Source organism: Daphnia carinata, chromosome 8 (genome assembly GCF_022539665.2).
Source record: "Daphnia carinata strain CSIRO-1 chromosome 8, CSIRO_AGI_Dcar_HiC_V3, whole genome shotgun sequence".
In the NCBI taxonomy this organism is placed as follows: Eukaryota; Metazoa; Arthropoda; class Branchiopoda; order Diplostraca; family Daphniidae; genus Daphnia; species Daphnia carinata.
Genome location: NC_081338.1, coordinates 5664963 through 5689953, shown reverse-complemented (window position 1 = coordinate 5689953; position 24991 = coordinate 5664963). Strand labels below are relative to the sequence as shown.

General features: G+C 32.1%; 1 protein-coding gene and 8 long non-coding RNA genes across 13 annotated transcripts; all 9 read left to right on the top strand.

Moving 5' to 3' along the window:
* The first annotated feature begins 65 nt into the window (after positions 1 to 65).
* On the top strand, positions 66 to 2675 carry LOC130700118 (mitochondrial inner membrane protein OXA1L-like). Its single transcript, XM_057522130.1, has 9 exons — positions 66 to 198; positions 263 to 499; positions 571 to 772; positions 829 to 972; positions 1039 to 1124; positions 1202 to 1366; positions 1431 to 1538; positions 1608 to 1773; positions 1847 to 2675. The coding sequence occupies exons 1-9, from the start codon at positions 151 to 153 to the stop codon at positions 2020 to 2022; spliced, it is 1332 nt and encodes a 443-aa protein (XP_057378113.1). The 5' UTR covers positions 66 to 150; the 3' UTR covers positions 2023 to 2675.
* Positions 2676 to 5711: 3036 nt separating this feature from the next.
* Positions 5712 to 6588, top strand: LOC130700540 (uncharacterized). The gene is made up of 3 exons (XR_009003827.2): positions 5712 to 5819; positions 5885 to 5992; positions 6053 to 6588. It is a non-coding gene; the product is annotated as an uncharacterized LOC130700540 (long non-coding RNA).
* A 1586-nt stretch (positions 6589 to 8174) lies between these two features.
* Positions 8175 to 9060, top strand: LOC130700493 (uncharacterized). 2 transcript variants are annotated; one of them, XR_009421541.1, is made up of 4 exons: positions 8175 to 8282; positions 8348 to 8455; positions 8516 to 8860; positions 8977 to 9060. It is a non-coding gene; the product is annotated as an uncharacterized LOC130700493 (long non-coding RNA). The 2 variants fall into 2 exon arrangements; XR_009003810.2 differs by having other exon boundaries at positions 8516 to 9051.
* Positions 9061 to 10635: 1575 nt separating this feature from the next.
* LOC130700494 (uncharacterized) lies at positions 10636 to 11521 on the top strand. Of its 2 annotated transcripts, XR_009421552.1 has the most exons (5): positions 10636 to 10743; positions 10809 to 10916; positions 10977 to 11106; positions 11230 to 11321; positions 11438 to 11521. It is a non-coding gene; the product is annotated as an uncharacterized LOC130700494 (long non-coding RNA). The 2 variants fall into 2 exon arrangements; XR_009003812.1 differs by having other exon boundaries at positions 10977 to 11321.
* Positions 11522 to 13095: 1574 nt separating this feature from the next.
* Positions 13096 to 13981, top strand: LOC130700537 (uncharacterized). 2 transcript variants are annotated; one of them, XR_009421540.1, is made up of 4 exons: positions 13096 to 13203; positions 13269 to 13376; positions 13437 to 13781; positions 13898 to 13981. It is a non-coding gene; the product is annotated as an uncharacterized LOC130700537 (long non-coding RNA). The 2 variants fall into 2 exon arrangements; XR_009003821.2 differs by having other exon boundaries at positions 13437 to 13972.
* A 1574-nt stretch (positions 13982 to 15555) lies between these two features.
* Positions 15556 to 16432, top strand: LOC130700539 (uncharacterized). Its single transcript, XR_009003826.2, has 3 exons — positions 15556 to 15663; positions 15729 to 15836; positions 15897 to 16432. It is a non-coding gene; the product is annotated as an uncharacterized LOC130700539 (long non-coding RNA).
* A 1585-nt stretch (positions 16433 to 18017) lies between these two features.
* On the top strand, positions 18018 to 18802 carry LOC130700546 (uncharacterized). The gene is made up of 3 exons (XR_009003832.2): positions 18018 to 18125; positions 18191 to 18298; positions 18359 to 18802. It is a non-coding gene; the product is annotated as an uncharacterized LOC130700546 (long non-coding RNA).
* Positions 18803 to 20502: 1700 nt separating this feature from the next.
* Positions 20503 to 21379, top strand: LOC130700542 (uncharacterized). The gene is made up of 3 exons (XR_009003829.2): positions 20503 to 20610; positions 20676 to 20783; positions 20844 to 21379. It is a non-coding gene; the product is annotated as an uncharacterized LOC130700542 (long non-coding RNA).
* Positions 21380 to 22965: 1586 nt separating this feature from the next.
* On the top strand, positions 22966 to 23842 carry LOC130700543 (uncharacterized). Of its 2 annotated transcripts, XR_009421545.1 has the most exons (4): positions 22966 to 23073; positions 23139 to 23246; positions 23307 to 23436; positions 23560 to 23842. It is a non-coding gene; the product is annotated as an uncharacterized LOC130700543 (long non-coding RNA). The 2 variants fall into 2 exon arrangements; XR_009003830.2 differs by having other exon boundaries at positions 23307 to 23842.
* The last annotated feature ends 1149 nt before the right edge of the window (positions 23843 to 24991 follow it).

The window sequence follows — 24991 nt, the reverse complement described above, 5'->3', positions numbered from 1 at the left end:
TATCGTTGATTGCATTACTGCTAGATGGCGTCGATTCTTGACGCACCAGCAGACGAATTTTTAATTAAAAAAGCACAGTTTAAAGTTTGATTTGTATGCGAACATTATTGTCCTGGGATTTGAAGACTTGCTTACGCCAACAACTTGAAAATGATTTCTCAGTCGAGTCGTTTCCTTCTTCTTCCGTTACGAAAACAGGTTACTATATAAAAATGGTTCACCGTGGTGTTACAATGATAAACCGTTTCTTTCGTGTTTTTAGTTTACTTGCACGGTGCGTGCGGCAGCTGTCGTAATCCCCGTCAAATCTTACCACACACCCGCCATTTCCTCTGTATTTTTCAGCAAATGCAGACCCTTAAGGCTTCACGTCAAAATTTCCAACGTGACACCTTGTTCTCAACGCCAGCTGAGCCTTTCTGCGTATTCCAGAAATGTGGCAAACGGGCCAACACTCACCAGTGTACCGGCTGCTGCTGCAACAACCAATAGTACCTCAGTAAATATTCTATAGAACATATAGGTTTTCTTTTCTGTTTTTCTGATACCTTTGTTTTATTCATCTGTCAGGAATTTGTTGACATACCTGCACCTCCACCCGTACCAACATCAGTGGAAACAATTTCAGAGGCAATTTCCACAAGCAATTTGGCAGAACCTGCCTTTACAGAAATTGGTTTAGGAGGAATGTCACCAAGTGGCCTCATTCAAACGTGTTTGGAATGGTTGCACATTGGCTTGGATATTCCTTGGTGGGCTTGCATCGCGTTAGGTAAAATTGTTGCTATTCAGGTTCGGCGCTTTATAATAATTTATTGGCAATTGTAGGGGTGTTGACAGTTCGAACACTTATGTTTCCCCTAGTCATAAAAGCCCAGAAGAATGCAGCCAAAATGACAAACAATATGCCACAGTTACAGGTTCTCCAGCAAAAAATGACAGATGCAAGACTGTCTGGAAATGCCATCCAATGTACTTGTGCATATGGTTATCCGTGCAATTCAAGCTGTAATTCTTAAATGTTTCTGCCGTTTTTAGCCGCCCAGATGGCGTATGAGATTCAACAGTTCATGAAGGAGAAGGGATTGAACCCTTTTAAAAATTTGATGGTGCCTCTGATCCAGGTACACAGCTTAATTTTTTACATCTTGTGAATTCAGATTATTAACACCCTTATTCTTTTACACTTCTCAAATTGCAGGCACCTGTGTTTATGAGTTTTTTCTTTGCCTTAAAGGGTATGGCAAATACACCAGTAGAGAGCATGAAACATGGAGGGTTGTTCTGGTTCACTGATCTTACAATCTGTGACCCATATTACATACTGCCAATGCTAACTAGTATTACAGTGTGGGCAACCATTGAAGTAAAGTCATTCTTCTTCTTTAAGTTGACAAATCACTTTATTCAGTATGTTGATGACATTGCAGTTGGGAACCGATTCAGCCAGGCTTTCTGCTCAAGGCTCACCACTGCTTATTTATTTCTTCAGAGCCATACCATTCATCATGTTTCCCATTACCATGAATTTCTCCGGGGTATATATTCCAATCAAGTATTAAAATTTGTCAACAGCAGTTTGATAATTTAAACGTTTTCATTTCTAGGCCATTCTCTGCTATTGGCTGACAACCAACATAATATCTTTAATACAAGTGGGTTTCCTGCGAATCCCAAAAGTTCGAAGCTATTTCGACATAGATCAGTTAATAACTGTGACCCCGCTTAAAGGAGCAGGTGCGAAAAAGGGATTCATGGAATCATTGCGGGAAGGTAGTTTAATATTTTGCCACAAATTTTTCAATAGTGAAGTCTTTGCTAACATTTTTCCGTTTTTATTTCGCAGCATGGACTAACCAGAAAATCACCAGCGAGCTCAACGAACGCCAGCGACTCATGGACTCAAATTTCAAACGTGCGGGTACAGGCCCCGTTCAAAAAACGTATTCGTATAACCCAACAGCACCCAAAGCACAACAGCTAGTCCAACAGGGTTTCAAACAAGCCAAAAAAGCGGCATAATTTTCTTGGATTGTAAGAGCAAAACAGCAGTTGAGATAAACTTGTTTATAGTAGACTTAGTGATTTTAAATAAGCTTTTTTGTTTTTTTCTCATTTCTTTTCCAATTGGCTTATCACCAACAAAATGTAAATAGTTTTATCGACTTGTTTGAGTTTGGCCTTCTTCGTCACTGGGTGTACAACCTACCTACAATACCGAGGGCGGATAAGTGTTTCGCAGACTCAAAAAGCGAAGTCGCTCGCGAAGTTCCGATCCAGCTCACTGACCTAACAAGCGCCTTTTTAATTCTAGGCATTGGTACTGGACTTGGATTTTTGACGTTTTCGGTTGAACAGATTTATTCAAACTACAAAAAGCACAGACATCATTAGTTGGCGTTAATTTAAAAAAAAATTATTTCAGTTTGATGGTAAGCTTGCTTAGTGGGTGATCCAAGTAACTCTTTTTACATTTTTAAAGTAAGCTTGAATGTAGGAGAGAAGTAGCATTAGATAGTAGTGAAGCTTAGTTTCGTTTCTTGAAAATTTCGCTATCTGCTGCAAGAAGTTATAATGAATATGTAGAAATGTGTTGTTTTTCTTTCTTTTTCAGCATCTGTGTTGAATTCCCCCATCTGTCGTCAGCGTCAATAATAAACGTATAGTCAATCTTAGCTAATAGTTTAACAACTATTTTCCTGACTTTTTTTTTTATTCAATACTAAGTTATTAACGGGTTTATTCCTGTTTAACATATAAAATTTTTATCAAATTATTTAAGTGTTTCAAGTGCTAACTTTAATAGAGGAAAATGCCCTAAAACATATCCCCAACATTTTTGCGTCAAATTATATGTTAGCACCAAATAATAGTATTTAACAGTATTAAGCGTCGAATAACATACGAGTAACAACTTTGTATCAGGAATTTCTACTGCAGACGGTCTCCCAAACACTATAGCCACCTATTGGTACGATATTCAGTTTTCTACATTGGGTTTCAGCGATCGTCCGGGGGCTAGGGTAAGGTCTGTAGCAACTTCCACTTCTAATACTTCAAATGCCGTAAGGTTCACGTGTAAAAGATATCAATTTTCGTAATCCTTGCTTAATTTGGTTAAAAATACATTATTCCGATGCGAAATTGAACGCTGATCACGAATATTGGCTCTGTTTTGACATTGGGCTTAACAAAATCGAGAAAAACGAAGAAAATGACCGTGGGAAAATTGCCTCCAAAACCGTCAAAAATTGACCATCGTTGGAATTGCTTGAAAATGACAGAATATACTCAAAATTTTATGCTGATTCCGAGAAAAACATTTTTTTCAAAACATCAACCGTTTTGGAAATACATAGGATTTAATAACTTTGATGTGTCACACTAGCACTGTAGCGTACTGGCGCGCCAGTAGTTTTTAAATTCGGTATTGTCAGATTTGATTATCCGATTTTTGAGAAAATAGAAAAAAATCTAAGGGCATCGTCTGTGGGGAACGCTTTAAAAATTTTGATAAATTCGTCCTTCAGGTAAGCCATTTCTCGAAACTGTATGTTGTGATCTAAAAATATCCATTGGGTCTGCTTTAGGTTACAGGAAAAGATGTACCTCAATACACAACGCCATTCGCAGAAGCCTGCCTGTGCCATCTACTACTTCAAAGCTTTCAAAATTCTGGCTACATAAAACCAACAAGTGTTCAGAAAGCTTCAGTTACAGGTATTCTTGGCAAAAGATATTTAATTGCTCGTGCTGTCACGGGCTCCGGCAAAACAGTGATCCAATTAATTAAGGCTTACTAATTTTGAAACCTGGATGCCCTCATACTGACTTGATTCAAAGGGGTTGGAGTGAACTGGGTAAGTTGAAGTAAAAGTAGTTTTGAGTGGGCACGCTGGTAATTGCGACTACTTAAAGGTCCAATTGCATCTAAGGTATTCAGCAAACCTTTTGTGATATTTGTTGATCAAGTCATCTAAAATTTAACAATTTTTCATGCGGGTGGCGTACTTGGAACGGTTTTGAACATTGTTATTGGCAATTTACTTAGTTTATTGGCATTTTACTTAGTATTGAAATTAAATCAACTTTAAATGGACAACTTGATGGCCAAAAGATAAATAAACTATCGGAATGATTCATGTTTTTATTTTTTAATCAGTGAGGTCATATCGTCATTTTTTGATTTCGCGAGAGATCAACAATTAAACTTCAAGAATTTTTATCAGAAAGTGTCCGCCAAACAGTATCGCCATCTATTGGTACGACATTCAGTTGAACCATTTTAGACTCGGCTAAGGACCATGTATGTTTAAAGTAATGTTTCGTTATTGTTTACTAACAAAAAATTTCATATTCATGATTCTTATTAAATTCAAAATCTAAATGATGTACAGTTATCTAGTTTTATTGATATTATTTGAAGTAAAAGTTCTGGAACGGGCCACTGCACCAACTTTTATATTTAAATAACTCAAAAACCATCAAGTCTACATAAAAACAAATTGCATATTCATGATTCTTATTAAATTTACAATCCAAATGATGTATAGCTATCTATTTTAATTGATATTAAGTTTAAAGTAAATGTTTGGTATCGGGCCTTAAATTTCTATCATACCAACTTTTATAATTTAAATAACTCAAAAACCATCATGTCTACATAAAAACAAATTTCGTATTCGTGATTCTTATTAAATTTAGCATCTAAATCGTATATAGTTATCTAGTTTTATTTATATTAACTTTTTAAGTAAAAGTCGGGCTTGGTGTTTTGTCGGGCCTTAAATTTCTATCGTACCTACTTTTATATTTGAAATAACTCAAAAACCATGAAGTCTACATAAAAACAAATTTCATATTCGTGATTCTTACTAAATTTCCAACCTAAATCATGTATAGTTATCTTGTTTTATTGACATTATTATTTTGAAGTAAAAGTTGTTGACCGGGGCCTAAAATGTCTATTGTACCTACCTTTATATTTAAAATAACTCAAAACCCACAAAGTCTACAATAAAACAAATTTCATACTCATGATTCTTACTAAATTTACAATCTAAATGATGTGTAGTTATCTAGTTTTATTCATATTAAGTTTAAAGTGTATGTTTGGCATCAGGCCTTAAATTTCTATCATACCAACTTTTATAATTTAAATAACTTAAAAACCATCATGTCTACATAAAAACAAATTTCATATTCACGATTCTTATTAGATTTAGCATCTACATCGTATATAGTTATCTAGTTTTATTTATATTAACTTTTTAAGTAAAAGTCGGGCTTGGTGTTTTGTCGGGCCTTAAATTTCTATCGTACCTTCTTTTATATTTGAAATAACTCAAAAACCATGAAGTCTACATGAAAACAAATTTCATATTCGTGATTCTTACTAAATTTCCAACCTAAATCATATACAGTTATCTTGTTTTATTGACATTATTGTTTTGAAGTAAAAGTTGTGGGCCGGGGCCTAAAATGTCTATTGTACCTATATTTATATTTGAAATAACTCAAAAACCATGAAGTCTACAAAAAAACAAATTTCATATTCTTGGTTCTTGAAAATGAAACTAAAAATTTTGAATAATACAACGTTTAATTACATTACTTTTTAAAAATGTTTTCCGTTTTCCAATAGGCAACGTTGCAGGAGGGGGAGGGGGTCGCTTGCTTCTGAAGTGCCGGACTTATTCCCGCATTTTTCGCCGCCATTGTGGTCGATGCATTTGCTAGATGTTGTTTGCCGCCATTCTGAAAATCGTCCCTGTTAGAGACTGTTGTGCAGATATTGCGTTGGATCTTAAAACATTCTGGTAATATGTTTGTGATAATTCTTCATTATCCTACTGCTACTTGCTTGGCTAATTGTCTTTTTCAGAATTCTTCTTGTCAGATTTGATTATCCGATTTTTGAGAAAATAGAAAAAAATCTAAGGGCATCGTCTGTGGGGAACGCTTTAAAAATTTTGATAAATTCGTCCTTCAGGTAAGCCATTTCTCGAAACTGTATGTTGTGATCTAAAAATATCCATTGGGTCTGCTTTAGGTTACAGGAAAAGATGTACCTCAATACACAACGCCATTCGCAGAAGCCTGCCTGTGCCATCTACTACTTCAAAGCTTTAAAAATTCTGGCTACATAAAACCAACAAGTGTTCAGAAAGCTTCAGTTACAGGTATTCTTGGCAAAAGATATTTAATTGCTCGTGCTGTCACGGGCTCCGGCAAAACAGTGATCCAATTAATTAAGGCTTACTAATTTTGAAACCTGGATGCCCTCATACTGACTTGATTCAAAGGGGTTGGAGTGAACTGGGTAAGTTGAAGTAAAAGTAGTTTTGAGTGGGCACGCTGGTAATTGCGACTACTTAAAGGTCCAATTGCATCTAAGGTATTCAGCAAACCTTTTGTGATATTTGTTGATCAAGTCATCTAAAATTTAACAATTTTTCATGCGGGTGGCGTACTTGGAACGGTTTTGAACATTGTTATTGGCAATTTACTTAGTTTATTGGCATTTTACTTAGTATTGAAATTAAATCAACTTTAAATGGACAACTTGATGGCCAAAAGATAAATAAACTATCGGAATGATTCATGTTTTTATTTTTTAATCAGTGAGGTCATATCGTCATTTTTTGATTTCGCGAGAGATCAACAATTAAACTTCAAGAATTTTTATCAGAAAGTGTCCGCCAAACAGTATCGCCATCTATTGGTACGACATTCAGTTGAACCATTTTAGACTCGGCTAAGGACCATGTATGTTTAAAGTAATGTTTCGTTATTGTTTACTAACAAAAAATTTCATATTCATGATTCTTATTAAATTCAAAATCTAAATGATATACAGTTATCTAGTTTTATTGATATTATTTGAAGTAAAAGTTCTGGAACGGGCCACTGCACCAACTTTTATATTTAAATAACTCAAAAACCATCAAGTCTACATAAAAACAAATTGCATATTCATGATTCTTATTAAATTTACAATCCAAATGATGTATAGCTATCTATTTTAATTGATATTAAGTTTAAAGTAAATGTTTGGTATCGGGCCTTAAATTTCTATCATACCAACTTTTATAATTTAAATAACTCAAAAACCATCATGTCTACATAAAAACAAATTTCGTATTCGTGATTCTTATTAAATTTAGCATCTAAATCGTATATAGTTATCTAGTTTTATTTATATTAACTTTTTAAGTAAAAGTCGGGCTTGGTGTTTTGTCGGGCCTTAAATTTCTATCGTACCTACTTTTATATTTGAAATAACTCAAAAACCATGAAGTCTACATAAAAACAAATTTCATATTCGTGATTCTTACTAAATTTCCAACCTAAATCATGTATAGTTATCTTGTTTTATTGACATTATTATTTTGAAGTAAAAGTTGTTGACCGGGGCCTAAAATGTCTATTGTACCTACCTTTATATTTAAAATAACTCAAAACCCACAAAGTCTACAATAAAACAAATTTCATACTCATGATTCTTACTAAATTTACAATCTAAATGATGTGTAGTTATCTAGTTTTATTCATATTAAGTTTAAAGTGTATGTTTGGCATCAGGCCTTAAATTTCTATCATACCAACTTTTATAATTTAAATAACTTAAAAACCATCATGTCTACATAAAAACAAATTTCATATTCACGATTCTTATTAGATTTAGCATCTACATCGTATATAGTTATCTAGTTTTATTTATATTAACTTTTTAAGTAAAAGTCGGGCTTGGTGTTTTGTCGGGCCTTAAATTTCTATCGTACCTTCTTTTATATTTGAAATAACTCAAAAACCATGAAGTCTACATGAAAACAAATTTCATATTCGTGATTCTTACTAAATTTCCAACCTAAATCATATACAGTTATCTTGTTTTATTGACATTATTGTTTTGAAGTAAAAGTTGTGGGCCGGGGCCTAAAATGTCTATTGTACCTATATTTATATTTGAAATAACTCAAAAACCATGAAGTCTTCAAAAAAACAAATTTCATGTTCATGATTCTTGAAAATGAAACTAAAAATTTTGAATAATACAACGTTTAATTACATAACTTTTTTCAAATGTTTTCCGTTTTCCAATAGGCAACGTTGCAGGCGGGGGGAGGGGGTCGCTTGCTTCTGAAGTGCCGGACTTATTCCCGCATTTTTCGCCGCCATTGTGGTCGATGCATTTGCTAGATGTTGTTTGCCGCCATTCTGAAAATCGTCCCTGTTAGAGACTGTTGTGCAGATATTGCGTTGGATCTTAAAACATTCTGGTAATATGTTTGTGATAATTCTTCATTATCCTACTGCTACTTGCTTGGCTAATTGTCTTTTTCAGAATTCTTCTTGTCAGATTTGATTATCCGATTTTTGAGAAAATAGAAAAAAATCTAAGGGCATCGTCTGTGGGGAACGCTTTAAAAATTTTGATAAATTCGTCCTTCAGGTAAGCCATTTCTCGAAACTGTATGTTGTGATCTAAAAATATCCATTGGGTCTGCTTTAGGTTACAGGAAAAGATGTACCTCAATACACAACGCCATTCGCAGAAGCCTGCCTGTGCCATCTACTACTTCAAAGCTTTAAAAATTCTGGCTACATAAAACCAACAAGTGTTCAGAAAGCTTCAGTTACAGGTATTCTTGGCAAAAGATATTTAATTGCTCGTGCTGTCACGGGCTCCGGCAAAACAGTGATCCAATTAATTAAGGCTTACTAATTTTGAAACCTGGATGCCCTCATACTGACTTGATTCAAAGGGGTTGGAGTGAACTGGGTAAGTTGAAGTAAAAGTAGTTTTGAGTGGGCACGCTGGTAATTGCGACTACTTAAAGGTCCAATTGCATCTAAGGTATTCAGCAAACCTTTTGTGATATTTGTTGATCAAGTCATCTAAAATTTAACAATTTTTCATGCGGGTGGCGTACTTGGAACGGTTTTGAACATTGTTATTGGCAATTTACTTAGTTTATTGGCATTTTACTTAGTATTGAAATTAAATCAACTTTAAATGGACAACTTGATGGCCAAAAGATAAATAAACTATCGGAATGATTCATGTTTTTATTTTTTAATCAGTGAGGTCATATCGTCATTTTTTGATTTCGCGAGAGATCAACAATTAAACTTCAAGAATTTTTATCAGAAAGTGTCCGCCAAACAGTATCGCCATCTATTGGTACGACATTCAGTTGAACCATTTTAGACTCGGCTAAGGACCATGTATGTTTAAAGTAATGTTTCGTTATTGTTTACTAACAAAAAATTTCATATTCATGATTCTTATTAAATTCAAAATCTAAATGATATACAGTTATCTAGTTTTATTGATATTATTTGAAGTAAAAGTTCTGGAACGGGCCACTGCACCAACTTTTATATTTAAATAACTCAAAAACCATCAAGTCTACATAAAAACAAATTGCATATTCATGATTCTTATTAAATTTACAATCCAAATGATGTATAGCTATCTATTTTAATTGATATTAAGTTTAAAGTAAATGTTTGGTATCGGGCCTTAAATTTCTATCATACCAACTTTTATAATTTAAATAACTCAAAAACCATCATGTCTACATAAAAACAAATTTCGTATTCGTGATTCTTATTAAATTTAGCATCTAAATCGTATATAGTTATCTAGTTTTATTTATATTAACTTTTTAAGTAAAAGTCGGGCTTGGTGTTTTGTCGGGCCTTAAATTTCTATCGTACCTACTTTTATATTTGAAATAACTCAAAAACCATGAAGTCTACATAAAAACAAATTTCATATTCGTGATTCTTACTAAATTTCCAACCTAAATCATGTATAGTTATCTTGTTTTATTGACATTATTATTTTGAAGTAAAAGTTGTTGACCGGGGCCTAAAATGTCTATTGTACCTACCTTTATATTTAAAATAACTCAAAACCCACAAAGTCTACAATAAAACAAATTTCATACTCATGATTCTTACTAAATTTACAATCTAAATGATGTATAGTTATCTAGTTTTATTCATATTAAGTTTAAAGTGTATGTTTGGCATCAGGCCTTAAATTTCTATCATACCAACTTTTATAATTTAAATAACTTAAAAACCATCATGTCTACATAAAAACAAATTTCATATTCACGATTCTTATTAGATTTAGCATCTACATCGTATATAGTTATCTAGTTTTATTTATATTAACTTTTTAAGTAAAAGTCGGGCTTGGTGTTTTGTCGGGCCTTAAATTTCTATCGTACCTTCTTTTATATTTGAAATAACTCAAAAACCATGAAGTCTACATGAAAACAAATTTCATATTCGTGATTCTTACTAAATTTCCAACCTAAATCATATACAGTTATCTTGTTTTATTGACATTATTGTTTTGAAGTAAAAGTTGTGGGCCGGGGCCTAAAATGTCTATTGTACCTATATATATTTGAAATAACTCAAAAACCATGAAGTCTACAAAAAAACAAATTTCATATTCTTGGTTCTTGAAAATGAAACTAAAAATTTTGAATAATACAACGTTTAATTACATTACTTTTTAAAAATGTTTTCCGTTTTCCAATAGGCAACGTTGCAGGCGGGGGGAGGGGGTCGCTTGCTTCTGAAGTGCCGGACTTATTCCCGCATTTTTCGCCGCCATTGTGGTCGATGCATTTGCTAGATGTTGTTTGCCGCCATTCTGAAAATCGTCCCTGTTAGAGACTGTTGTGCAGATATTGCGTTGGATCTTAAAACATTCTGGTAATATGTTTGTGATAATTCTTCATTATCCTACTGCTACTTGCTTGGCTAATTGTCTTTTTCAGAATTCTTCTTGTCAGATTTGATTATCCGATTTTTGAGAAAATAGAAAAAAATCTAAGGGCATCGTCTGTGGGGAACGCTTTAAAAATTTTGATAAATTCGTCCTTCAGGTAAGCCATTTCTCGAAACTGTATGTTGTGATCTAAAAATATCCATTGGGTCTGCTTTAGGTTACAGGAAAAGATGTACCTCAATACACAACGCCATTCGCAGAAGCCTGCCTGTGCCATCTACTACTTCAAAGCTTTAAAAATTCTGGCTACATAAAACCAACAAGTGTTCAGAAAGCTTCAGTTACAGGTATTCTTGGCAAAAGATATTTAATTGCTCGTGCTGTCACGGGCTCCGGCAAAACAGTGATCCAATTAATTAAGGCTTACTAATTTTGAAACCTGGATGCCCTCATACTGACTTGATTCAAAGGGGTTGGAGTGAACTGGGTAAGTTGAAGTAAAAGTAGTTTTGAGTGGGCACGCTGGTAATTGCGACTACTTAAAGGTCCAATTGCATCTAAGGTATTCAACAAACCTTTTGTGATATTTGTTGATTAAGTCATCTAAAATTTAACAATTTTTCATGCGGGTGGCGTACTTGGAACGGTTTTGAACATTGTTATTGGCAATTTACTTAGTTTATTGGCATTTTACTTAGTATTGAAATTAAATCAACTTTAAATGGACAACTTGATGGCCAAAAGATAAATAAACTATCGGAATGATTCATGTTTTTATTTTTTAATCAGTGAGGTCATATCGTCATTTTTTGATTTCGCGAGAGATCAACAATTAAACTTCAAGAATTTTTATCAGAAAGTGTCCGCCAAACAGTATCGCCATCTATTGGTACGACATTCAGTTGAACCATTTTAGACTCGGCTAAGGACCATGTATGTTTAAAGTAATGTTTCGTTATTGTTTACTGACAAAAAATTTCATATTCATGATTCTTATTAAATTCAAAATCTAAATGATATACAGTTATCTAGTTTTATTGATATTATTTGAAGTAAAAGTTCTGGAACGGGCCACTGCACCAACTTTTATATTTAAATAACTCAAAAACCATCAAGTCTACATAAAAACAAATTGCATATTCATGATTCTTATTAAATTTACAATCCAAATGATGTATAGCTATCTATTTTAATTGATATTAAGTTTAAAGTAAATGTTTGGTATCGGGCCTTAAATTTCTATCATACCAACTTTTATAATTTAAATAACTCAAAAACCATCATGTCTACATAAAAACAAATTTCATATTCATGATTCTTATTAAATTTAGCATCTAAATCGTATATAGTTATCTAGTTTTATTTATATTAACTTTTTAAGTAAAAGTCGGGCTTGGTGTTTTGTCGGGCCTTAAATTTCTATCGTACCTACTTTTATATTTGAAATAACTCAAAAACCATGAAGTCTACATAAAAACAAATTTCATATTCGTGATTCTTACTAAATTTCCAACCTAAATCATGTATAGTTATCTTGTTTTATTGACATTATTATTTTGAAGTAAAAGTTGTTGACCGGGGCCTAAAATGTCTATTGTACCTACCTTTATATTTAAAATAACTCAAAACCCACAAAGTCTACAATAAAACAAATTTCATACTCATGATTCTTACTAAATTTACAATCTAAATGATGTATAGTTATCTAGTTTTATTCATATTAAGTTTAAAGTGTATGTTTGGCATCAGGCCTAATTTCTATCATACCAACTTTTATAATTTAAATAACTTAAAAACCATCATGTCTACATAAAAACAAATTTCATATTCACGATTCTTATTAGATTTAGCATCTACATCGTATATAGTTATCTAGTTTTATTTATATTAACTTTTTAAGTAAAAGTCGGGCTTGGTGTTTTGTCGGGCCTTAAATTTCTATCGTACCTTCTTTTATATTTGAAATAACTCAAAAACCATGAAGTCTACATGAAAACAAATTTCATATTCGTGATTCTTACTAAATTTCCAACCTAAATCATATACAGTTATCTTGTTTTATTGACATTATTGTTTTGAAGTAAAAGTTGTGGGCCGGGGCCTAAAATGTCTATTGTACCTATATTTATATTTGAAATAACTCAAAAACCATGAAGTCTACAAAAAAACAAATTTCATATTCTTGGTTCTTGAAAATGAAACTAAAAATTTTGAATAATACAACGTTTAATTACATTACTTTTTAAAAATGTTTTCCGTTTTCCAATAGGCAACGTTGCAGGAGGGGGAGGGGGTCGCTTGCTTCTGAAGTGCCGGACTTATTCCCGCATTTTTCGCCGCCATTGTGGTCGATGCATTTGCTAGATGTTGTTTGCCGCCATTCTGAAAATCGTCCCTGTTAGAGACTGTTGTGCAGATATTGCGTTGGATCTTAAAACATTCTGGTAATATGTTTGTGATAATTCTTCATTATCCTACTGCTACTTGCTTGGCTAATTGTCTTTTTCAGAATTCTTCTTGTCAGATTTGATTATCCGATTTTTGAGAAAATAGAAAAAAATCTAAGGGCATCGTCTGTGGGGAACGCTTTAAAAATTTTGATAAATTCGTCCTTCAGGTAAGCCATTTCTCGAAACTGTATGTTGTGATCTAAAAATATCCATTGGGTCTGCTTTAGGTTACAGGAAAAGATGTACCTCAATACACAACGCCATTCGCAGAAGCCTGCCTGTGCCATCTACTACTTCAAAGCTTTCAAAATTCTGGCTACATAAAACCAACAAGTGTTCAGAAAGCTTCAGTTACAGGTATTCTTGGCAAAAGATATTTAATTGCTCGTGCTGTCACGGGCTCCGGCAAAACAGTGATCCAATTAATTAAGGCTTACTAATTTTGAAACCTGGATGCCCTCATACTGACTTGATTCAAAGGGGTTGGAGTGAACTGGGTAAGTTGAAGTAAAAGTAGTTTTGAGTGGGCACGCTGGTAATTGCGACTACTTAAAGGTCCAATTGCATCTAAGGTATTCAGCAAACCTTTTGTGATATTTGTTGATCAAGTCATCTAAAATTTAACAATTTTTCATGCGGGTGGCGTACTTGGAACGGTTTTGAACATTGTTATTGGCAATTTACTTAGTTTATTGGCATTTTACTTAGTATTGAAATTAAATCAACTTTAAATGGACAACTTGATGGCCAAAAGATAAATAAACTATCGGAATGATTCATGTTTTTATTTTTTAATCAGTGAGGTCATATCGTCATTTTTTGATTTCGCGAGAGATCAACAATTAAACTTCAAGAATTTTTATCAGAAAGTGTCCGCCAAACAGTATCGCCATCTATTGGTACGACATTCAGTTGAACCATTTTAGACTCGGCTAAGGACCATGTATGTTTAAAGTAATGTTTCGTTATTGTTTACTAACAAAAAATTTCATATTCATGATTCTTATTAAATTCAAAATCTAAATGATATACAGTTATCTAGTTTTATTGATATTATTTGAAGTAAAAGTTCTGGAACGGGCCACTGCACCAACTTTTATATTTAAATAACTCAAAAACCATCAAGTCTACATAAAAACAAATTGCATATTCATGATTCTTATTAAATTTACAATCCAAATGATGTATAGCTATCTATTTTAATTGATATTAAGTTTAAAGTAAATGTTTGGTATCGGGCCTTAAATTTCTATCATACCAACTTTTATAATTTAAATAACTCAAAAACCATCATGTCTACATAAAAACAAATTTCGTATTCGTGATTCTTATTAAATTTAGCATCTAAATCGTATATAGTTATCTAGTTTTATTTATATTAACTTTTTAAGTAAAAGTCGGGCTTGGTGTTTTGTCGGGCCTTAAATTTCTATCGTACCTACTTTTATATTTGAAATAACTCAAAAACCATGAAGTCTACATAAAAACAAATTTCATATTCGTGATTCTTACTAAATTTCCAACCTAAATCATGTATAGTTATCTTGTTTTATTGACATTATTATTTTGAAGTAAAAGTTGTTGACCGGGGCCTAAAATGTCTATTGTACCTACCTTTATATTTAAAATAACTCAAAACCCACAAAGTCTACAATAAAACAAATTTCATACTCATGATTCTTACTAAATTTACAATCTAAATGATGTGTAGTTATCTAGTTTTATTCATATTAAGTTTAAAGTGTATGTTTGGCATCAGGCCTTAAATTTCTATCATACCAACTTTTATAATTTAAATAACTTAAAAACCATCATGTCTACATAAAAACAAATTTCATATTCACGATTCTTATTAGATTTAGCATCTACATCGTATATAGTTATCTAGTTTTATTTATATTAACTTTTTAAGTAAAAGTCGGGCTTGGTGTTTTGTCGGGCCTTAAATTTCTATCGTACCTTCTTTTATATTTGAAATAACTCAAAAACCATGAAGTCTACATGAAAACAAATTTCATATTCGTGATTCTTACTAAATTTCCAACCTAAATCATATACAGTTATCTTGTTTTATTGACATTATTGTTTTGAAGTAAAAGTTGTGGGCCGGGGCCTAAAATGTCTATTGTACCTATATTTATATTTGAAATAACTCAAAAACCATGAAGTCTACAAAAAAACAAATTTCATATTCTTGGTTCTTGAAAATGAAACTAAAAATTTTGAATAATACAACGTTTAATTACATTACTTTTTAAAAATGTTTTCCGTTTTCCAATAGGCAACGTTGCAGGAGGGCGGGGGTCGCTTGCTTCTGAAGTGCCGGACTTATTCCCGCATTTTTCGCCGCCATTGTGGTCGATGCATTTGCTAGATGTTGTTTGCCGCCATTCTGAAAATCGTCCCTGTTAGAGACTGTTGTGCAGATATTGCGTTGGATCTTAAAACATTCTGGTAATATGTTTGTGATAATTCTTCATTATCCTACTGCTACTTGCTTGGCTAATTGTCTTTTTCAGAATTCTTCTTGTCAGATTTGATTATCCGATTTTTGAGAAAATAGAAAAAAATCTAAGGGCATCGTCTGTGGGGAACGCTTTAAAAATTTTGATAAATTCGTCCTTCAGGTAAGCCATTTCTCGAAACTGTATGTTGTGATCTAAAAATATCCATTGGGTCTGCTTTAGGTTACAGGAAAAGATGTACCTCAATACACAACGCCATTCGCAGAAGCCTGCCTGTGCCATCTACTACTTCAAAGCTTTAAAAATTCTGGCTACATAAAACCAACAAGTGTTCAGAAAGCTTCAGTTACAGGTATTCTTGGCAAAAGATATTTAATTGCTCGTGCTGTCACGGGCTCCGGCAAAACAGTGATCCAATTAATTAAGGCTTACTAATTTTGAAACCTGGATGCCCTCATACTGACTTGATTCAAAGGGGTTGGAGTGAACTGGGTAAGTTGAAGTAAAAGTAGTTTTGAGTGGGCACGCTGGTAATTGCGACTACTTAAAGGTCCAATTGCATCTAAGGTATTCAGCAAACCTTTTGTGATATTTGTTGATCAAGTCATCTAAAATTTAACAATTTTTCATGCGGGTGGCGTACTTGGAACGGTTTTGAACATTGTTATTGGCAATTTACTTAGTTTATTGGCATTTTACTTAGTATTGAAATTAAATCAACTTTAAATGGACAACTTGATGGCCAAAAGATAAATAAACTATCGGAATGATTCATGTTTTTATTTTTTAATCAGTGAGGTCATATCGTCATTTTTTGATTTCGCGAGAGATCAACAATTAAACTTCAAGAATTTTTATCAGAAAGTGTCCGCCAAACAGTATCGCCATCTATTGGTACGACATTCAGTTGAACCATTTTAGACTCGGCTAAGGACCATGTATGTTTAAAGTAATGTTTCGTTATTGTTTACTAACAAAAAATTTCATATTCATGATTCTTATTAAATTCAAAATCTAAATGATATACAGTTATCTAGTTTTATTGATATTATTTGAAGTAAAAGTTCTGGAACGGGCCACTGCACCAACTTTTATATTTAAATAACTCAAAAACCATCAAGTCTACATAAAAACAAATTGCATATTCATGATTCTTATTAAATTTACAATCCAAATGATGTATAGCTATCTATTTTAATTGATATTAAGTTTAAAGTAAATGTTTGGTATCGGGCCTTAAATTTCTATCATACCAACTTTTATAATTTAAATAACTCAAAAACCATCATGTCTACATAAAAACAAATTTCGTATTCGTGATTCTTATTAAATTTAGCATCTAAATCGTATATAGTTATCTAGTTTTATTTATATTAACTTTTTAAGTAAAAGTCGGGCTTGGTGTTTTGTCGGGCCTTAAATTTCTATCGTACCTACTTTTATATTTGAAATAACTCAAAAACCATGAAGTCTACATAAAAACAAATTTCATATTCGTGATTCTTACTAAATTTCCAACCTAAATCATGTATAGTTATCTTGTTTTATTGACATTATTATTTTGAAGTAAAAGTTGTTGACCGGGGCCTAAAATGTCTATTGTACCTACCTTTATATTTAAAATAACTCAAAACCCACAAAGTCTACAATAAAACAAATTTCATACTCATGATTCTTACTAAATTTACAATCTAAATGATGTGTAGTTATCTAGTTTTATTCATATTAAGTTTAAAGTGTATGTTTGGCATCAGGCCTTAAATTTCTATCATACCAACTTTTATAATTTAAATAACTTAAAAACCATCATGTCTACATAAAAACAAATTTCATATTCACGATTCTTATTAGATTTAGCATCTACATCGTATATAGTTATCTAGTTTTATTTATATTAACTTTTTAAGTAAAAGTCGGGCTTGGTGTTTTGTCGGGCCTTAAATTTCTATCGTACCTTCTTTTATATTTGAAATAACTCAAAAACCATGAAGTCTACATGAAAACAAATTTCATATTCGTGATTCTTACTAAATTTCCAACCTAAATCATATACAGTTATCTTGTTTTATTGACATTATTGTTTTGAAGTAAAAGTTGTGGGCCGGGGCCTAAAATGTCTATTGTACCTATATTTATATTTGAAATAACTCAAAAACCATGAAGTCTACAAAAAAACAAATTTCATATTCTTGGTTCTTGAAAATGAAACTAAAAATTTTGAATAATACAACGTTTAATTACATTACTTTTTAAAAATGTTTTCCGTTTTCCAATAGGCAACGTTGCAGGAGGGGGAGGGGGTCGCTTGCTTCTGAAGTGCCGGACTTATTCCCGCATTTTTCGCCGCCATTGTGGTCGATGCATTTGCTAGATGTTGTTTGCCGCCATTCTGAAAATCGTCCCTGTTAGAGACTGTTGTGCAGATATTGCGTTGGATCTTAAAACATTCTGGTAATATGTTTGTGATAATTCTTCATTATCCTACTGCTACTTGCTTGGCTAATTGTCTTTTTCAGAATTCTTCTTGTCAGATTTGATTATCCGATTTTTGAGAAAATAGAAAAAAATCTAAGGGCATCGTCTGTGGGGAACGCTTTAAAAATTTTGATAAATTCGTCCTTCAGGTAAGCCATTTCTCGAAACTGTATGTTGTGATCTAAAAATATCCATTGGGTCTGCTTTAGGTTACAGGAAAAGATGTACCTCAATACACAACGCCATTCGCAGAAGCCTGCCTGTGCCATCTACTACTTCAAAGCTTTAAAAATTCTGGCTACATAAAACCAACAAGTGTTCAGAAAGCTTCAGTTACAGGTATTCTTGGCAAAAGATATTTAATTGCTCGTGCTGTCACGGGCTCCGGCAAAACAGTGATCCAATTAATTAAGGCTTACTAATTTTGAAACCTGGATGCCCTCATACTGACTTGATTCAAAGGGGTTGGAGTGAACTGGGTAAGTTGAAGTAAAAGTAGTTTTGAGTGGGCACGCTGGTAATTGCGACTACTTAAAGGTCCAATTGCATCTAAGGTATTCAGCAAACCTTTTGTGATATTTGTTGATCAAGTCATCTAAAATTTAACAATTTTTCATGCGGGTGGCGTACTTGGAACGGTTTTGAACATTGTTATTGGCAATTTACTTAGTTGGCATTTTACATTTGGCAATTTACTTAGTTTATTACTTAGTATTGAAATTAAATCAACTTTAAATGGACAACTTGATGGCCAAAAGATAAATAAACTATCGGAGTGATACATGTTTTTATTTTTTTAATCAGTGAGTTCATATCGCCATTTTTTGATCTCGTGAGAGATTAACAATTAAACTTCAAGAATTTTTATCAGAAAGTGTCCGCCAAACAGTATCGCCATCTATTGGTACGACATTCAGTTGAACCATTTTAGACTCGGCTAAGGACCATGTATGTTTAAAGTAATGTTTCGTTATTGTTTACTAACAAAAAATTTCATATTCATGATTCTTATTAAATTCAAAATCTAAATGATATACAGTTATCTAGTTTTATTGATATTATTTGAAGTAAAAGTTCTGGAACGGGCCACTGCACCAACTTTTATATTTAAATAACTCAAAAACCATCAAGTCTACATAAAAACAAATTGCATATTCATGATTCTTATTAAATTTACAATCCAAATGATGTATAGCTATCTATTTTAATTGATATTAAGTTTAAAGTAAATGTTTGGTATCGGGCCTTAAATTTCTATCATACCAACTTTTATAATTTAAATAACTCAAAAACCATCATGTCTACATAAAAACAAATTTCGTATTCGTGATTCTTATTAAATTTAGCATCTAAATCGTATATAGTTATCTAGTTTTATTTATATTAACTTTTTAAGTAAAAGTCGGGCTTGGTGTTTTGTCGGGCCTTAAATTTCTATCGTACCTACTTTTATATTTGAAATAACTCAAAAACCATGAAGTCTACATAAAAACAAATTTCATATTCGTGATTCTTACTAAATTTCCAACCTAAATCATGTATAGTTATCTTGTTTTATTGACATTATTATTTTGAAGTAAAAGTTGTTGACCGGGGCCTAAAATGTCTATTGTACCTACCTTTATATTTAAAATAACTCAAAACCCACAAAGTCTACAATAAAACAAATTTCATACTCATGATTCTTACTAAATTTACAATCTAAATGATGTGTAGTTATCTAGTTTTATTCATATTAAGTTTAAAGTGTATGTTTGGCATCAGGCCTTAAATTTCTATCATACCAACTTTTATAATTTAAATAACTTAAAAACCATCATGTCTACATAAAAACAAATTTCATATTCACGATTCTTATTAGATTTAGCATCTACATCGTATATAGTTATCTAGTTTTATTTATATTAACTTTTTAAGTAAAAGTCGGGCTTGGTGTTTTGTCGGGCCTTAAATTTCTATCGTACCTTCTTTTATATTTGAAATAACTCAAAAACCATGAAGTCTACATGAAAACAAATTTCATATTCGTGATTCTTACTAAATTTCCAACCTAAATCATATACAGTTATCTTGTTTTATTGACATTATTGTTTTGAAGTAAAAGTTGTGGGCCGGGGCCTAAAATGTCTATTGTACCTATATTTATATTTGAAATAACTCAAAAACCATGAAGTCTACAAAAAAACAAATTTCATATTCTTGGTTCTTGAAAATGAAACTAAAAATTTTGAATAATACAACGTTTAATTACATTACTTTTTAAAAATGTTTTCCGTTTTCCAATAGGCAACGTTGCAGGAGGGGGAGGGGGTCGCTTGCTTCTGAAGTGCCGGACTTATTCCCGCATTTTTCGCCGCCATTGTGGTCGATGCATTTGCTAGATGTTGTTTGCCGCCATTCTGAAAATCGTCCCTGTTAGAGACTGTTGTGCAGATATTGCGTTGGATCTTAAAACATTCTGGTAATATGTTTGTGATAATTCTTCATTATCCTACTGCTACTTGCTTGGCTAATTGTCTTTTTCAGAATTCTTCTTGTCAGATTTGATTATCCGATTTTTGAGAAAATAGAAAAAAATCTAAGGGCATCGTCTGTGGGGAACGCTTTAAAAATTTTGATAAATTCGTCCTTCAGGTAAGCCATTTCTCGAAACTGTATGTTGTGATCTAAAAATATCCATTGGGTCTGCTTTAGGTTACAGGAAAAGATGTACCTCAATACACAACGCCATTCGCAGAAGCCTGCCTGTGCCATCTACTACTTCAAAGCTTTAAAAATTCTGGCTACATAAAACCAACAAGTGTTCAGAAAGCTTCAGTTACAGGTATTCTTGGCAAAAGATATTTAATTGCTCGTGCTGTCACGGGCTCCGGCAAAACAGTGATCCAATTAATTAAGGCTTACTAATTTTGAAACCTGGATGCCCTCATACTGACTTGATTCAAAGGGGTTGGAGTGAACTGGGTAAGTTGAAGTAAAAGTAGTTTTGAGTGGGCACGCTGGTAATTGCGACTACTTAAAGGTCCAATTGCATCTAAGGTATTCAGCAAACCTTTTGTGATATTTGTTGATCAAGTCATCTAAAATTTAACAATTTTTCATGCGGGTGGCGTACTTGGAACGGTTTTGAACATTGTTATTGGCAATTTACTTAGTTTATTGGCATTTTACTTAGTATTGAAATTAAATCAACTTTAAATGGACAACTTGATGGCCAAAAGATAAATAAACTATCGGAATGATTCATGTTTTTATTTTTTAATCAGTGAGGTCATATCGTCATTTTTTGATTTCGCGAGAGATCAACAATTAAACTTCAAGAATTTTTATCAGAAAGTGTCCGCCAAACAGTATCGCCATCTATTGGTACGACATTCAGTTGAACCATTTTAGACTCGGCTAAGGACCATGTATGTTTAAAGTAATGTTTCGTTATTGTTTACTAACAAAAAATTTCATATTCATGATTCTTATTAAATTCAAAATCTAAATGATATACAGTTATCTAGTTTTATTGATATTATTTGAAGTAAAAGTTCTGGAACGGGCCACTGCACCAACTTTTATATTTAAATAACTCAAAAACCATCAGGTCTACATAAAAACAAATTGCATATTCATGATTCTTATTAAATTTACAATCCAAATGATGTATAGCTATCTATTTTAATTGATATTAAGTTTAAAGTAAATGTTTGGTATCGGGCCTTAAATTTCTATCATACCAACTTTTATAATTTAAATAACTCAAAAACCATCATGTCTACATAAAAACAAATTTCGTATTCGTGATTCTTATTAAATTTAGCATCTAAATCGTATATAGTTATCTAGTTTTATTTATATTAACTTTTTAAGTAAAAGTCGGGCTTGGTGTTTTGTCGGGCCTTAAATTTCTATCGTACCTACTTTTATATTTGAAATAACTCAAAAACCATGAAGTCTACATAAAAACAAATTTCATATTCGTGATTCTTACTAAATTTCCAACCTAAATCATGTATAGTTATCTTGTTTTATTGACATTATTATTTTGAAGTAAAAGTTGTTGACCGGGGCCTAAAATGTCTATTGTACCTACCTTTATATTTAAAATAACTCAAAACCCACAAAGTCTACAATAAAACAAATTTCATACTCATGATTCTTACTAAATTTACAATCTAAATGATGTGTAGTTATCTAGTTTTATTCATATTAAGTTTAAAGTGTATGTTTGGCATCAGGCCTTAAATTTCTATCATACCAACTTTTATAATTTAAATAACTTAAAAACCATCATGTCTACATAAAAACAAATTTCATATTCACGATTCTTATTAGATTTAGCATCTACATCGTATATAGTTATCTAGTTTTATTTATATTAACTTTTTAAGTAAAAGTCGGGCTTGGTGTTTTGTCGGGCCTTAAATTTCTATCGTACCTTCTTTTATATTTGAAATAACTCAAAAACCATGAAGTCTACATGAAAACAAATTTCATATTCGTGATTCTTACTAAATTTCCAACCTAAATCATATACAGTTATCTTGTTTTATTGACATTATTGTTTTGAAGTAAAAGTTGTGGGCCGGGGCCTAAAATGTCTATTGTACCTATATTTATATTTGAAATAACTCAAAAACCATGAAGTCTACAAAAAAACAAATTTCATATTCTTGGTTCTTGAAAATGAAACTAAAAATTTTGAATAATACAACGTTTAATTACATTACTTTTTAAAAATGTTTTCCGTTTTCCAATAGGCAACGTTGCAGGAGGGGGGAGGGGGTCGCTTGCTTCTGAAGTGCCGGACTTATTCCCGCATTTTTCGCCGCCATTGTGGTCGATGCATTTGCTAGATGTTGTTTGCCGCCATTCTGAAAATCGTCCCTGTTAGAGACTGTTGTGCAGATATTGCGTTGGATCTTAAAACATTCTGGTAATATGTTTGTGATAATTCTTCATTATCCTACTGCTACTTGCTTGGCTAATTGTCTTTTTCAGAATTCTTCTTGTCAGATTTGATTATCCGATTTTTGAGAAAATAGAAAAAAATCTAAGGGCATCGTCTGTGGGGAACGCTTTAAAAATTTTGATAAATTCGTCCTTCAGGTAAGCCATTTCTCGAAACTGTATGTTGTGATCTAAAAATATCCATTGGGTCTGCTTTAGGTTACAGGAAAAGATGTACCTCAATACACAACGCCATTCGCAGAAGCCTGCCTGTGCCATCTACTACTTCAAAGCTTTCAAAATTCTGGCTACATAAAACCAACAAGTGTTCAGAAAGCTTCAGTTACAGGTATTCTTGGCAAAAGATATTTAATTGCTCGTGCTGTCACGGGCTCTGGCAAAACAGTGATCCAATTAATTAAGGCTTACTAATTTTGAAACCTGGATGCCCTCATACTGACTTGATTCAAAGGGGTTGGAGTGAACTGGGTAAGTTGAAGTAAAAGTAGTTTTGAGTGGGCACGCTGGTAATTGCGACTACTTAAAGGTCCAATTGCATCTAAGGTATTCAGCAAACCTTTTGTGATATTTGTTGATCAAGTCATCTAAAATTTAACAATTTTTCATGCGGGTGGCGTACTTGGAACGGTTTTGAACATTGTTATTGGCAATTTACTTAGTTTATTGGCATTTTACTTAGTATTGAAATTAAATCAACTTTAAATGGACAACTTGATGGCCAAAAGATAAATAAACTATCGGAATGATTCATGTTTTTATTTTTTAATCAGTGAGGTCATATCGTCATTTTTTGATTTCGCGAGAGATCAACAATTAAACTTCAAGAATTTTTATCAGAAAGTGTCCGCCAAACAGTATCACCATCTATTGGTACGACATTCAGTTGAACCATTTTAGACTCGGCTAAGGACCATGTATGTTTAAAGTAATGTTTCGTTATTGTTTACTAACAAAAAATTTCATATTCATGATTCTTATTAAATTCAAAATCTAAATGATATACAGTTATCTAGTTTTATTGATATTATTTGAAGTAAAAGTTCTGGAACGGGCCACTGCACCAACTTTTATATTTAAATAACTCAAAAACCATCAGGTCTACATAAAAACAAATTGCATATTCATGATTCTTATTAAATTTACAATCCAAATGATGTATAGCTATCTATTTTAATTGATATTAAGTTTAAAGTAAATGTTTGGTATCGGGCCTTAAATTTCTATCATACCAACTTTTATAATTTAAATAACTCAAAAACCATCATGTCTACATAAAAACAAATTTCGTATTCGTGATTCTTATTAAATTTAGCATCTAAATCGTATATAGTTATCTAGTTTTATTTATATTAACTTTTTAAGTAAAAGTCGGGCTTGGTGTTTTGTCGGGCCTTAAATTTCTATCGTACCTACTTTTATATTTGAAATAACTCAAAAACCATGAAGTCTACATAAAAACAAATTTCATATTCGTGATTCTTACTAAATTTCCAACCTAAATCATGTATAGTTATCTTGTTTTATTGACATTATTATTTTGAAGTAAAAGTTGTTGACCGGGGCCTAAAATGTCTATTGTACCTACCTTTATATTTAAAATAACTCAAAACCCACAAAGTCTACAATAAAACAAATTTCATACTCATGATTCTTACTAAATTTACAATCTAAATGATGTATAGTTATCTAGTTTTATTCATATTAAGTTTAAAGTGTATGTTTGGCATCAGGCCTTAAATTTCTATCATACCAACTTTTATAATTTAAATAACTTAAAAACCATCATGTCTACATAAAAACAAATTTCATATTCACGATTCTTATTAGATTTAGCATCTACATCGTATATAGTTATCTAGTTTTATTTATATTAACTTTTTTAA

Coding starts and splice junctions, on each gene's coding strand:
- LOC130700118 (XM_057522130.1), top strand. CDS start 151: ATGATTTCTCAGTCGAGTCGTTTCCTTCTTCTTCCGTTACGAAAACAG. Junction 1,125..1,201: donor TGATGGTGCCTCTGATCCAG/GTACACAGCTTA, acceptor CTCAAATTGCAG/GCACCTGTGTTTATGAGTTT. Junction 1,367..1,430: donor CAGTGTGGGCAACCATTGAA/GTAAAGTCATTC, acceptor ATGACATTGCAG/TTGGGAACCGATTCAGCCAG.